Here is a 15,431-nt window from a genome sequence, read left to right on the forward strand (position 1 = left end):
GTTTCTTTGTTCAGCTTTAGATTATTGAAAAGGGGATGTGAATGTTGAGTGGTTTCATTCTTTGAAAAGGAATATTTATGTGTTACACACTTTTAGTTTTGCTCTTAAGATGGGGTGAGTACTGTGTCTTTCTCCCTGAGGAAAGCCTTCAGTGTCCCATTTATGTTGTTTATTTACAGAAGATGAAGAGGATGGAGCTCCGGTGAAAGTGGAGGGGCAAAGGAAGATGAGTCAGGACAGTGTTCACCACACCACAGGTAATGAGTTGTGCAGCTTTCTGGGAAAGCTTATTTTGGTTTTGTTCGCTTTCCTTTTCGTCACTTTCTTACTGCTCTAAGGATGTGTCCTCAGCTCCCCAAGGTTGGCTCCTTGGGTCTGGACCTCTTATGGCTGATAAGCTTCTTAGACCCATTTAGGATGCATGAAAACCACTTGAGAAGGATTTATAAAGTAAGCCAATTTATACAAGGTATTCCTTTCTGAATTACTTTGTAACGACTCAATTAGCTTTCATTTCTGCGCAAAGGAGATTTAGTTGCATAAATTAGCTTATCATCATTGAGGAAGTGTCACTGCTAAAGGACAGTTTATAGATACAACATGCAGTTGCTGTCAAACCTATAAGAATGTAATATAGACATCTGTGTATACTTTGTGCTTGAGCAGAACAGACTTCTGCCATTCAGAGACTAACAGGGGACAACAAGTTGCCCAGGGGACTGGCAATGTAGACATCTCTGAAAAGGTCAACTTGACACAGGCTCTGACAATCGACCCACAGCTCTGTCTTCTTTGATAAAAATCAGATAAACTTAAGACCGCTAATTGATCTGCAGCCTGTTTAAATGTTGGCCATGCATATCTTCATTGCATATGATTAACACAGAAAGCAAATGAATTGGGTAAGAAATGCCAGAGTCCAGTGACAGCAGCTTAAAAATGGGAAAAGGACAGTGGTGGCCTGGAAGGCTAGGAAGGATATCCCCCTTATCCCTTTCCACTTGGCATGTGGCCTCAGGTACTAATTATGACTAAGACTGGAAAAATAATTGCACGTGCTATGTACGGAATCACATGATAAAGGCAACTTTTCTTGCTTCTTGTTATTTCCAAATAGCAGGAGATAAACCGTATCTGTAGTGCAAGCATGAGGTTAGTTTTGATAAACCAGCAATTATTTTACACAGAAAGAAGAGAAGGACTGCCTTCTTATCAGGACTTTACACCTCTTCATAGCCACATGTCAGCTGGGGCAAGGTCTGCCATATCATCCCATGTCCTGCAAAGAGCTATAGTTGGGGGTCACCTCCCCTCTCTGATATGTCCATACATCACTCTTTCAAGCTGTCAGGTCAGGAAGTAGCCTTCCCAAGTCCTTCCTACTGTGGCATGTAGAAAGGAAACAGAGGCCTGATTTCCGGACCCGGACAGGAAAGCAGGAGCAGGTTGCTGCAAAAGGTTTGGGTTTGCTTTTTTCAGAAGGGAAGTGAGGAACAAGTCATTAGATGCGACTATAAACACCAAGGCTGAGCAAAGCCTTGAGGACGACGTTCACTGGCAGTTTTAAGTACATACGTTTTGTTATTATCATAAAGCTTCTGCCAAAAGCATGTCGTTTTCTTTTTTTTTAAATTTCTGTGCAGGTATCGAAGGTGGACACATACAAATCTTCTTTCCACAAATATGAGTGTTTTGGCTTAAAATAATTGTGTTTTTCAAAAGCCCTTTTAAAGTAACTGTCTCCCAAATTTTTGCCTTTGAGGGAAGGAAGAACAAATCAGTTTTTCCTCAAAGGAATGCAATAAGGAGATCTACCTTTTCATGCAATTGCTATAAAGCACTGCAATAATCCTTATCTTTAGTGACATGAAATTCTTTTCAAGCAACAGTTTTAATGCTTTTGCATAGCAGTGACCTTTGCTCTCCGCAGGCTGTCAAAGATGTAACATTAGAAGTTTGTTTGCTGTGCAGGGCAGTGAGTTGACAAGGGTATTACTATCTTGCTGAGCATCACATGATGTGAACTTCTAACCTTACTCAAGAATGTTATATTTTTCACATTGACTGATGTTACTAAAAAAAAAATTCTTTTTTCAGACTACTCTAATGTAAAATATGTAAGCAAAAACAAAATTGAGCATGTATTTCTTACAAGTTATTTCATGTTTAAGCTTATGTAGCTTGCATATATTTTTACATATAAAAAATAAAGAGTCCATTTGATTTTTTTGAACATTATACAATATGCTTAACTTTCTAAAATAGTTTTTACACCTATAACACTACCCAAGGAGAGATTCTCCATTGTCTTATTATTGTGTTTTACCCATTGTCATCGTGTTTTAAAAATCTTTTCATTTTTGCAAAAGTAAATATCTCCAATGTTTAGCTTGTACTTTCATAACAATTCTGTTATTCTTGCTCAGTGATCTGTTTTTGCATGTTTAACTTAAAAGAGCAAATACATTGTTTAAATCTTTCACAAGCCAGCTAATTTAGAATGTTATTTTCTTTCTTTCTTTGCCTTCTTTTTTAACCATATATGCTTCTTAGGACAAGAAACATAATGATACGATTTTTTTTTGATAATTTTGAAAACATGGATCATGATGTGGATAGAATAGGAAAATTAATTCATACAATAAAGACAACTAAACCGATTTAATTTGTATTCAGAATGTAAGCTTATTGGTGGTTTATGACATTATGTTCCATCCCATTTTTTTTGTTGTTGTTTTTAAAAAACACATCTCACAGGGATTATTTTTTCAGCATATAAGTGAACAGTGTTAACTTTTGTGAACCCACAGTGCTTCCAAGGATATCGATGCATATTTTTTTGTGTATGTTTAGACACACTTAAAATTTAGAAAAGTAAACCAGAGGAGCTTGCTGCTCTCTGAGGAACAAGATAATTCTTAATTTTTATGTCTGGAATTCATTTTAAGAATTTTGACATTACTTTCCGAAGGAGACTAAGGCTAATAAACATAGACTGCCAGGTTTTCTCCCCCGCTGTGATTCTTCTACATCAGGGGCCTCTAACCCCCGGGCACGGACGGGTACCGGTCCGCAGCTTGTTAAGAAACGGGCCGCACAGCAGGAGTTGAGCGGTGGGCGAGCGAGCCAAGCTTCATGTGCCGCTCCCCATCACTCACATTACCGCCTAAACCATTCCCACGATACCCCCCCCCCCCTCCACGCTCCACCACCCCCCGTCCGTGGAAAAATTGTCCTCCATGAAACCGGTCCCTGGTGCCAAAAAGGTTGGGGACCGCTGTTCTACATCATAATATTGCATGCGGAAATAGAATAGTCAATTTGTGTGTACAGGTAGCCATGTGACGTAAACAACTTACTGTTCTTTAACAGGGCTCACATATGGGACACAGGAATGAGGTTGGTCTTTGGGTAACATCATCATCGAGATTGCAGAAAGCACAGTAGAAAATGCATCTTGTTCCCAGGACTGCCAGATCGCTAGCTCTGTTGCCTTTTTACAGCAGTGAGATTTAATGAAATGCCCATGATGCACATCTAGGGAGAGATGCATCTTGCACACGGTGGGGGTCTCTCTTCCCCTCCTGTGCTCCTGTAACTCCCATTAGTGTTAATGGGAGTTTCACTAAGCGCATCGAGGGGAGGAGAGACCCCCAAAGTGGTAAGGATTATGTGTTAGAAATCACCATATACTCTTCTCTTCCTTCTTCCCTCTCCCCTGCGTTTGAAAATCTACTGAATGAAAAACTATTGTGAGAGAATCTGAAAAAGGAAAGAGCAGGCAGCAGGCTGAACAGCTGCAGAACCCACTGGGACGCTCCAGCTAAGCCAAAACTTCTCTAGTTTTTAACCCAGGTTTTCTTTCTTCAGCCTTTTCGGATCAAGCCTAAGGCTGAGCAGCATGGGGAACACACAGGAGCCTCGACTGGGGAAACCAGCTATTTAGATCCTTTTACCTCCTGGCCAGTGACTATGGGGGAGGGCCTTGCGTGTGAAATGATGTCATCCTCTCTTTGCTCTAATTCCTTGACTTTTAAACTGACACTGACGGACTGCATGGGGCACAACATTTGACCCAGTTAGCAGTTGATTTCATCTGACTAGAATGTTTCAACTTCTAAATCCCTATTTGTCTAAATAAGTGGTTTTTAAAGGAAATCAGTCACTTTATTATTAAGTAATTTTTTTCTTAAAAAATTTGACAGTGTTTGGAGAAATCTGTCCAGCCAGAGTGCCCTCTAGTGTCCATTCATAGAATTTCCATAATATATGCTTTGAGGGGAAAAATGTAATGAAGGGTGGCCACAAGCATTGTTAGTTCTTGGTTGGATTCCCAGGCTTGGGTACATCCCTGCTAGCTTCTGTGATGAGTGTTCAAATGCTACAGCAGAAAAGTCAATAAGGTGTCTTTCTCTCTGTCTCCCTCCCTCCTTCTATCCCTCCTTTCCCCCGTCCCCCTTCTTTCTTTGAGTTCTTAGAAAACAAGCGGAAAAACTTTAATAGGAGGATTGCCCTTGTTTATTTTCTTAAAAGTATAATAGAAAAGTCGCGTCTTACTTTTGAAATAGTCAGACTCCATATTATTCAGATTTTCTTTTTGGCTTTAAAAAAATGTTTCAGATACTAAAGAGAATTTATTAAATTTCTAATAAACCTAACACTTTGGATAAATCACAAACTATGTGTAATAAGATGAACGCCCTCCTGACACGCTAATGTGACCGGTTGTGTTGGAATTGCCAAGGAGCCTGCTGTTTGAGAGCCATATAACAAAACTAAGATGACAACCCTCATCCAGCGTGTGTCTCCACAGTTATCCCCTCAGAATTCAAAGATGACATTCCGATGATGGAAGTTGTCAGCACGTGTATGTTCTGCCTGGTTGGTGAATACAGGGACATCTTATTGATATTGCTTGCATTCTTTTTGCATTAACTCATCAAAACTCAATTATCATGAAATTAAAAACAGGAAACAGTTCTCAGTGTAACAAAAGCAGCCAGTGTATTTAACTCTGTGCTGTGTTTCAGGCGACCCACGTTGTATAAGTGACAAAGCATTTATTACCCAGTTTATTGTGGTATTATAGAGCAGAGAGCGCTAAATAATCAATCAGTTAATGGTCTGTATGGCAGTTTGAACACATCACATCCATTGTGCTTATGCTGTTAGAAGGATGAGCTGATAACTCCAGTGTATGTTGCATGTTTATTCAGAGCCTAATGTCCGAAACTAGCGCTGACAGAAATCTTGGAAAATGCAGCTTTAGCACTGGCATTTTCAAGTTGCTAAAATATTTTAGAAATAACTTTGAGAGGCTTTGGGTACAAAAGTCCCTAAAGATAAGAGCTGGAATTATCCTTTAGATTACTTTCATTTTATTCTCTTCCTTTAACTAGCTTTATGTTTTGAAAAAGTTTAAATTTAGGGACTTCCCTGGCGGTCCAGGGGTTAAGACTTCGCCTTACAATGCAGGGGTTGCAGGTTCGGTCCCTGGTCCGGGGGGAGCTAAGATCCCACATGCCTCGTGGCCAGAAAAACAAAACATAAAAAAAGCAGAAGCAATATTGTAACAAATTCAATAAAGACTTTAAAAATGGTCCGTATCAAAAAAAACCCAATATATATATATATATATATATATATATATATATATATATATATATATGCCATTGAGGCATTTTTTTTTTTAAGTTTAAATTTCAAAAAGTTTTTTTGTTACCTCGTTTGGTTATATTTGTACCTTAGCTTCTTTATTATTATTATTTTTATGATGTGTCCTAAATTCTGTACGGTGCTTATTTCACAGCGTGTTTATCACATCTCATGGATATTGCTCATTATACAGGGAGGCTGACTCATCTTCAAAAGATGTTGCAAGTGGGCTTAGGTTTGTTATAGAAAATAAGTGGGAAGTAACTTAGGTGCTGGTTTGAAGAAACATGTTGCAATTACAAGTTTTAGGTAAAAACAAGAAAAGGAGACAGGAAAGGAAGGACATTCAAAATTAGATCTTTTTGAAAGTGGTCCTTAATTAGATGAGAAGGAGAAGTAGGATTCTTGTGTGGATGTTTTAAGTGTTCTTTGAATGAGGACAGAATTTTTTTAGACTGTTTTGGTGGTTTGGAGTGGCCCTTTAATTGCTATTTGTTCATTTTTAAGTGAGGGCCCATTACATGAAAGCTCTAACTCTTGTTTTCTCTTTCTTCTTCCTAGGAGATAAAAGCACCGATTATGCTAATTTTTACCAGGGTTTGTGGGACTGCACAGGAGCTCTTTCTGATGAATTGTCATTTAAACGTGGTGATGTGATTTACATTCTTAGCAAGGTAAGCAGATACCCCAAAATGACAACTGTAAAGCATGAATACAAAGCTGGATTTTTATGCATTTGGATCTACAACACTAGGGGAAAAATGCCAATTGGAATTCTTCTAGGTCCTTGTTAACAATTGGGAGTTCACAATAATTATTTTGTCAAGTGAAATATAATCAAATTTTAAACACAATCAGATAACAGGATTCAACTTAACAGTGTGTTTACCTATCACTTCAGCCTTTGGCTCACATCCACACACTGCCTTCTCCAGAAACAATATACTTATGTGAAAGTTAACATTGTAAGGTATTAGGTTATTTATTATGTTTTTCTTTCCTCTTCCTTTTTATTCTTCTGTGTGCTTATTCTGATTTTGTCTGCCATTCACTACTGGTAACACTGTGTTTATAGAACAAGTTTTTCATCTTTATGTAAATACATTGGGTGTTCCGACAATTTAAAAGCAATACTTTTCTATTCAGACAGGTTTAGGTAATTTTTTTTAAGTTTAACATAATTGTATTTGTAAACATAATAGCAAAGTATATTGCTATGAACTCATCCTTATATATACAAAATCATTGTTTCTGCCTCTTAAGATACTGGATTATTCAAAATGCTTCTGGCCTTAGATCTAAAAGTCAAGATTCTTAATTGATTATACTTTTAATGACATGCATGAGCTCCTTTAACTTTCATATTTTAACTTTGCCTACTGTAATATGGGGGTTAAAAAATATCTCCCTCAGTCTACTTCATGAGGCCACATTAGAAACAAATGCTATATGGAGACTATTTAAATATAAGTAAAGAAATGTTACATAAATCATAAGTCTAGGAGTTTAATGTGCTTTGTTGATTAGAAAAATATTTTGGAAAGATTATGACTTATTCAGAAAGGTAATGTGACTTATTAGATACAGAAGAGAATTTGGAAATAATGTCACTTATTGAATTTAAACACTAGTTGACTGGTGCATAAAATCATATACAGAGAATCATAGAACATTTGAGTGAGAGATCTTAGGGCTCATCTATCTATCCTTGGTTTTACAGATAAGGGAATTTGGGTCAAGAAAGTGCCAGAGCCAGTACTTAACAAGGTGTTTTGACTCCCAGATCAGAGCTTTCTGCTCTATTTTTTTCTTATGCCTGTATCTATCTTCCTTCCTTTTTCCCTCTCTTCTTCCCCCCTCCCCCTTCTTTCCTTACTTATATTTAATTTGTAACTGTCGTAAAGTGCCTAAAATGTGCAAGGGCCCATTCTAGGCACCAGGAATCCAAAAAAAAAAAAAAAAAGAGATATAAGCCCCTGTAGATTATTGGAGGAAAAAAATAAGTAAATACAGCCAACTGTAATCATTGCTGGTTGAGGTGCCCAAATAAGACTTGTCCCTTATTTCTCTCAGTCCTCTGCTCGCTAGTGTATTTTTTTTTTTTTAGAAAGATGCTTTCAGTTCTTGGAAGCTATAGATAGCCATATCACAACTCTTGGATTAAGCCTGTTACAGAGCATTCAATAGTCCTGTGTTAAAATGACAGCTTTTTGAGTCAGTTACTTAATATAGAAAGCAAACTGATTAGTTTCAGTTCTCGAAGAGAAACTTTCTTGGAATCATTCCTCAAATTTACTTAGCTCACAGTTTCTTTCACCAATTTAGCTGCATAAAATTAAATTGTGTGTAAAATTGCATATAAAATTAAAAGGTTGATTAGCTTCCACTTGGAACTTCAGACTATAGGGATAAATGGCATGTAGCCAATATGTTTGTATGGTAAAATATGAAACTTACAAAGCCCATGTGGGTTTGTTCTTGAAGCCTTCTTTATGAATCAAGTTTTTGTTTTTGTTTTTGTTTTTTTCAAGTTGTCTTTGTTGCTGAAAGCCTCAGAGTACCAGCCTCTGGGATAGGCTGTGGCGCAAGCAGCGTTCCCATAGGCTTGTCTAATTTCTGCCATTGCCTCAGAAAATCATTTTCTGTGAATATGAAATTGAAAGTACAATCATAGGTGTGTATCATATTTCTAGGATTCTGGGGGAAGTCATTCCTTTTCTCCCAAACCTGTTTTGTGATGATTGTAATTTTATATGTGAAGCCTGTCATAGAGCTGAGGGTGGAAGTCCACCTCATAGGAAGAATATACTCCTATCTAAAATTTCTAAAGGCTGTTATTTGGGTATGGGCTGCCCGAAAATGCTTCCTTTATCAACCTTTCACAAGGTTTAAATTTCCACCGGCAGCATTTCATGAGAGGCCTTCTAGAGATGGGCATTTTATCTGGAGCTCATTTTGGTTTTTGAAAGAAGAGACAAGGCTTTGTTAGCACATTATCACCATTGGCTGGATGAGTAAATACCCATATTTACCCAGCTGCGGACCTAGTAGAATCAACCAGGTTGATCTTAGTGAGGGTGAAAGAAGGACAGTTAGTTTTCTCTTGATGGAATTTGGACAAATTCTGGGCCGTTGATGAGCATCTTGGCTATCTGTTGTCAGGTTGCTTTGGGGTTCAGGATATATTTGTGAAGACTCTTACTTCCCCACTTGGCTTTGGGTGAGTTCAGATAGGAACCTCTGGTGATTCTCTAATTTTACATTTGCTTGGTCTTCCAGTTTTTATAAAAATTTTGGCAAACATAGACCGTAAGTTAATATCATAAATTTATGTAATATGTGAATGATGACAGCAGTTTGAATGCTGAGTATCATTATAAATTCAGAACTCAAGGCCCTTAGAAGAAGAGAGCAAAGAATTGCTCAAAAGGACTTGTTTCTAGATCAAGGTAGAGCTGATGCTATGTATTGATTGTTTTTTTTTAAGTGCAATAAATATAGAAATCACTAACATTGTTATATGCCTAGAAATTTGTTTAATCTTTCTCAGAGTTATATTTAGATTTCATGGTGATGGAATGAAAATTTACTGTTTAAATTTATTTTTTACACCATCTAGTGGCTCAGAATGAGTGGTGCAGGTAATTGCAGCTAATGTGCACAATCAAAATGATGTCATAAATCCAACTTTAAATTTAGCTATGGGTTATTACTTTCCTATCTCATGTCAATGAAGTATAAGCATTAATCATGAAAATTCTTTTCATCATTCTGAATTAAATGTAAAAATTGTATACTTAAGGAAAAATGCATTTTAAGGAGTCTAACAGTATTTATAGAGACATAAAAAATGTGTACTTAGTAAAAAAAAATTAGTGCCACAACTTTTCTAATAAAAAATGCCATTTAAAAGATTTCAAAGAAACACAACTTGCTTTTTATAATTAACTGATCTATAGTTTGCAGTATTTAATTATTGATTTGACTTACCTTCTAGAAGCTTGTTAGTTCTGAAAATAATCTTTTAAAAAACGGCAACACAAGATAGTTTAAGAAGATACATTCTTTTCAATATAAATAAACCTTTAGATAAATCAAGAAATAAAATGGCATGTACTATAATAAAGAATATTTTAATTTTGTAAATATAATGACAAAAAGATTTAGCTAGTTTGATGATTAGGCTCTCTGTATTAAAATTCACTGTAGAAATATAGTTTGATTTTAAAATTCAGTCTTTTTTTTCTATTTTTGCAAGGAAGCCTTGATGGGGTGTCAGCTGTGCTCAGTCTGCCTGGGGGTGATTTATTTATTTTAAGCCTCTTTTGAGTTATACAAATCTTAGCTTTTCTTTTTTACTTTTTTCTTTTTTTTTCTTTTTTTTAGTGAAAATAAAATGTTACAATAAAGAAGGAAGAGAAGGCAGATACCCTGCCCTTCCCCTTCCCTTTTTTAACATTTTCCAATAAGCAGCTGCCATGTGACCCCTGGCTGAGCTAGCCCCTCCTTCAAAGTGTCTGGCATTTTCTTAGTTTTAACCTTTGAACCTTACTAATAATAAATCTAAATACTACTTGCCTAAAAATGCAAGCCTGTAACTTTTTGCTTACAGGTCTTTTCATATAACATTGCTGCTGTTTTTTTATGTGTTAAAACATTTTATATACTTCAATAGTTCAGTGGAGATTTAGAAATTCCCCCCCTCCCCACCCAAAGATGGAAGATATTTATAGGGGAATATATTTATAGGGATGGATGAAAGTGAAATATGTGATTTTTTTTTTTTTTTAAGCAAGGTACAATTACTTTTTTTTTTTTTTTTTTTAATTTACTTTTGGCTGCATTGGGTCTTCGTTGCCACACAGGGACTTTCTCTAGTTGTGGAGAGCAGGGGCTACTCTTCCTTGTGGTGCGCGGGCTTTTCACTGCGGTGGCTTCTCTTGTGGCGGAGCACGGGCTCTAGGCGCACAGCCTCAGTAGTTGTGGTGCACGGGCTTAGTTGCTCCGTGGCATGTGGGATCTTCCCGGACCAGGGCTTGAACCCGAGTCCCCAGCATTGGCAGGCGGATTCTTAACCACTGTGCCACCAGGGAAGTCTCCAGGAATATGTGATTTGTATGACAGCTGCCTTGTTAGTGAAGTTATTCTGAAACACAAGGCCTACTTTCAGATTTATTTGATGGGGGAAGTTCATATTTGAGATTGCAAATCTTTTATTTTAATTAATTAATTTATTTTTTAGGAATCAGGTTGTTTAAAATCATGCTAAATTCTTTTACTGGTTTGCATTTCAATTTTATTACCACCTTAAACATGGACATAATATCATAGTTAATAGTATTGTCCTAGAACCATGTTTATGGAGTTTTATAATTTTCATGGCAGGATCCAGGTTATATAGCTACAGGCATATTATAGTCCCGCATAGCTCTTTGGCTATTTTATTCTATTTGCTGTTCTGGATTTACATTGTCTATTAGTTTATCTTTCAATCTATACTCACCAGTAAATCGCTAACCACATTCCTATTCTTACTTTTAAGGCAATAAATTATTTTTAGAGACTTAATGACAGAAGAGCTATGCTTCAGCAGGAAAGAGGCATGCTGCTTGTCTGCTATTAACAGAAAAATAAGAGAGTTAAGAATCCTGGAATATTTCATCTAGTCTAGGACACATGTGACTTGGGCTTTGCAGCTTTTTGAGACATTTTTTATTAAGTCAAAAACAGGAAATGTGGGTTGACAGTGTTCACTAATATACAGTAAAAGGGCATTTTTTTAGCGTGTGTTGTTTGGAGTTTCAAGCATTGCTTCCCTTTGTAGCTGTGACTTTTTCCAGTGCTTGGTGAAATGTAACTGTCACTGATCATTTGCTTCTCATTGTGAAAATGTAAAGATTCTGTTACTAAGGCTTTTTTGGCTTCAGACTTATCAGAAAAACAAAATGAAAGTCTTGCTGAGCTCTACTGGCAGAGGGAAATAAAGAGTTCCTTTTTAGCTCTCTTAGTTTTTCCTTTGTGACCATCTGACCCCATGTGCCACATATAGCAAAACCACCTGCTGAAGAGTAACCAGGATACCTCAATACAGGACATACCTTGATGATACTAAGCTAGTTCCCTAAATGTTATCACATCATGTAGTCTTTTGGGAAGGAGGAGGAGTGTTTGTACTTGTCACTGCGGTTGTTTGGGTCTGATGGCATTTAGTTTCTATGCTAAATGCCCACGGTGAAGCATAGTGGGCAGACCTCTGCTATGCTTATAACCTCTCCCTGGTGGTGATAAGCAGTGTATGGAAACAGCACTACGTCAGAAGATGTTCTCATTCCACTCATGGGACTCCTCTTGTTACCTATTTGCAAAAACCATGCTCTAGTACTTCCCGATTTTCTCTTACATAAAATGGAGGGAGCATTCCAGGAAAATGTTGACAGATGAAAGGGGAAGGTGCCTGCAGGAGACAGGCTGTCAGGCTGAGCCCCTGCAGTGGCTTGAGAAGTAAAGGAGAAACCAGAAGGCAGTGTCAGAGAGGCAAGTTACACAGAGGGGGCAGTGGAGGAGCTGCTATGGCTGCAGAGCCTACACGGTTTAATTCTGCATGGAGTAAGCAAAGGTTTTCCAGGAGCAAACCAAAACAACCTTAAAGAAAAGAGCACCATGTTGGTAAGTAAAAAAAAAAATCTTAAATTGAAAAATCCATGATTTTTTAATGCCCTTCTGCTCTCCCCCCACCCCCCCACCCCCAAAATCAAGAGCTCCCTCAATGTATACGTGGCACATTCTCACTCTTTTGCGATGTCTCCTTTCTTATCCCTTTAAAGATCAGATTTCCTTATGGGACAGCCCGTAATAATCAGGTTGCCTTATCGTACACTCCAAAATGCTCTGTTTTTTTGTTGCCCTGGTATTTTGCTACACCAGTTAGTGGGAAGGCAGAGGGAGGGGATGAAAAAGTATTTATTGCATACCTACAGTATCCTGTTCTAGGTACTCAATGTGCTTTCATTCCTCTGATTCTTAAGGTAACCCTACAAAGGATATGGTACTATCAATATAATTTTGCAGGTAAGAAAACTGATGCTCAGTAAGCTTATTATGTAAATCACCGGAGGATACCAGCTAGGAAGTACCTTCTCCTGGAATCAACGCAGATCTGACCCTAAAGGCTTTTCTCTTTCCATTTTGCTATACCTAAGTGGGCCATGACCAGGATTATTTGTTTCCCTCTCTCAATTCCTTGAGGTAGACACTGTGTCTTAAGTATTTTTGAATCCCCAATATCTAACATTATGGCAGATAGATGTTTAATATATGTTTATGAAAATATAGTTAAAAATAGGAAATAATTGGGACTTCCCTGGTGGCGCAGTGGTTAGAATCCGCCTGCCAATGCAGGGGACACGGGTTCGAGCCCCGGTCCGGGAAGATCCCACATGCCGTGGAGCAACTAATCCCGTGCGCCACAGCTACTGAGCCTGCGCTTTAGAGCCCATGTGCCACAGCTACTGAGCCTGCGCTCTAGAGCCTGCAAGCCACAAGTACTGAGCCTGCGTGCTGCAACTACTGAAGCCCGCGAGCCTAGAACCCATGCTCCGCAGCAACCAGAGAAAGCCTGTGCGCAGTAAGGAAGACCCAACACAGCCAAAAATAAAATAAATAAATAAATAAATAAAAAGGAAATAATCCTGAACTTCTTAAAGGAATTTAGAATGGTAGAATCATAGAGGTAGGGGAACCTTAGTGCTAGCTCTTCACTTTATAGGTGAGAAGATCTTGAGGCTCCACATAATTGGGGAAAAATAAATAAAAGGCTAATGGAAAAAAGGACTGCCTCTGGAGACCTTAAAAGACAATGGAGTTTCTGCACTTGAACTTCCTGAGCTTCTTGGCAGCCAAACTGAAAAAGGGAGAGACAAGGAGCTAATAATTCTTTTTAATCATAAAGGAGGAAGCTTGACTTTTCCCAGCACTGGCTACTTAAAAAAAAAAAAAAACTCACGTGAATTTCTAGAATCTTCGCTGATTATCTGACCTCAACAACTTTATATAATAAGAACAGTGGCAGATATTACCCTCAACAACAAAATATTTATAGTACCTATAACAAGAGATTTCATATAGGTAATTCTGTGAGGGTCCAAATGTATAATAATTAGACTTACTGATTTATGTTAAGTACGAAACTAGATTATTGTGGAGTCTCAAAGAGTGATATAAATGTAAAAAAAAAAAAAAAAAATCACCCCTAAAGAACTTGGGGATTGCCCAAGGTCACATACCTAGTTAGTAACAAGCTGGAGACTCTCAGTCTTCTGAGAAAATAATCACAAGAATAAGAAGCAGCAGCTGAAAAACTAGCAGATTTTCCCCTAGACCTGCCACACTGTTTCTGCCTTTGCAGGGTTCTGTCTTAACCTCTTCCATACTTACAGTAAATTCAACTGAAGCCATTTCTTCGAAGAACTAGAATTATTTGGTCCCAGTTCTTCAGGGTACAGGTATCTTTCTTTCTGCAAGTGGAATTTAGGCTCTTTAGACAAGGTATGCTATACAGCGCATTGGAAAATGTGATGGGCAACAGCCAGCCATGAGTAGGAGCAACATACTTCATATTGTGAAGCTAAACATACTTGAGAACAAATGTTTGTTTAGTCATCACTAAAATTCTTCAAGTATGTCCAACATACACATAGAAAATATATTCCTATTGGAAATTACCTTTCTTAAGAAAACATTTAGGAGGGTCATCTGGTGCATCATCCAAAATGAAGAAAAAGTATGTTTGTTTCATCATGAAGTACATATTTATTGAACATCTTTTACACATCCTGGAGTGTGGGGCATACAGTTTGAGTGTAAGACTGCCATGATCTCAGTGAGTTTCTACTTTATTTTAGTTGAACGGACAAAACTAAAGTACATAAACTCCACAGAGGAATAAATACTCAGCTTGAAATGGGAGATGTAAGTATGGATTAGATAATTCAGAGAAAAATTCATGAAAGCTGGGTAACCTGAGTCGAGTCTTAGTTACTAGATAGGCTTTGGATGAGGGAGGGGAGATACCTCTTGGGGAAGGAGTGCCACATACAGAGGCAGGAATGAGTGCAGCACAGAAGGTTGGGCTGTGGGACCAGAGCAGTGAGAGGAGTTTGTAGTTAAAGCATTGGGGGGCTAGTATACATTCCTGAGCAGCCGAGTAAACTGACAAAGGCCGTTTCCGGGAAGTACAGAGAGGCAGAGTGGATGATGCAATAATCCAGGGTGAGGTGATGAAGGTCTGAACTAGAACAGTTAACAGTCATGTATTGGTTGGTGAAATACACTGAGTACCAAAGCCACCCACTACTGAGCATGATTTGATCTTTCTTTGCCTAACAATATCTAAGAATCATCAGTCTGCATATCAGTTTTTACTTTATGCCATTGTAAATGTTGACTGGGTAGAAGTTTGAATTAAATGTGTCTTGACTCTGGAATATAAACTAAAATTTGTTACAGGAATTAAGTTCTTACTATCACCTTCCTTGCTTGTCTTTTGTCTCTCTCGCTTTAAAAATGGAGTGCGCAGTGCACAGAGGAAAAAAATAGTAATTCTTTCAATTAGAGTAACTCAAAGTCACACTTGCACAGTAAATTATAAAGTAGTGAGGTTGATTTCCATGAGCTGCTAAGAGACTTAGGGTGGTAAAGCAGGTTCGTGATGGTGGTATTCAAACATCAGGGAGGATCTTAGAAATTGTTAGTGTCCATTTCCTCATTTAAGGAATGAG

General features: G+C 37.8%; 1 protein-coding gene and 1 long non-coding RNA gene across 5 annotated transcripts in view; one reads left to right on the forward strand and one right to left on the reverse strand.

The window, feature by feature from the left end:
* SKAP2 (src kinase associated phosphoprotein 2) overlaps positions 1-15,431 on the forward strand; it is a 162,066-nt gene that overhangs the window by 138,930 nt on the left and 7,705 nt on the right. For both annotated transcript variants that reach the window (XM_057550043.1, XM_007171516.2), the window contains exons 10-11: positions 180-257; positions 6,217-6,329. In XM_057550043.1, coding sequence (XP_057406026.1) covers positions 180-257; positions 6,217-6,329 — 191 coding nt within the window. The remainder of the gene's footprint in view (positions 1-179; positions 258-6,216; positions 6,330-15,431) is intronic.
* LOC130708595 (uncharacterized) overlaps positions 1-15,431 on the reverse strand; it is an 80,270-nt gene that overhangs the window by 30,251 nt on the left and 34,588 nt on the right. The window contains exon 3 of one of the 3 annotated variants that reach the window (XR_009008847.1): positions 14,089-14,168. The exons of the other annotated variants lie outside the window; for them this stretch is intronic. This is a non-coding gene — a long non-coding RNA (uncharacterized LOC130708595). The remainder of the gene's footprint in view (positions 1-14,088; positions 14,169-15,431) is intronic. 3 annotated transcript variants of the gene reach the window in all.

This window comes from Balaenoptera acutorostrata, chromosome 7 (genome assembly GCF_949987535.1).
Source record: "Balaenoptera acutorostrata chromosome 7, mBalAcu1.1, whole genome shotgun sequence".
NCBI classification, from domain to species: Eukaryota; Metazoa; Chordata; class Mammalia; order Artiodactyla; family Balaenopteridae; genus Balaenoptera; species Balaenoptera acutorostrata.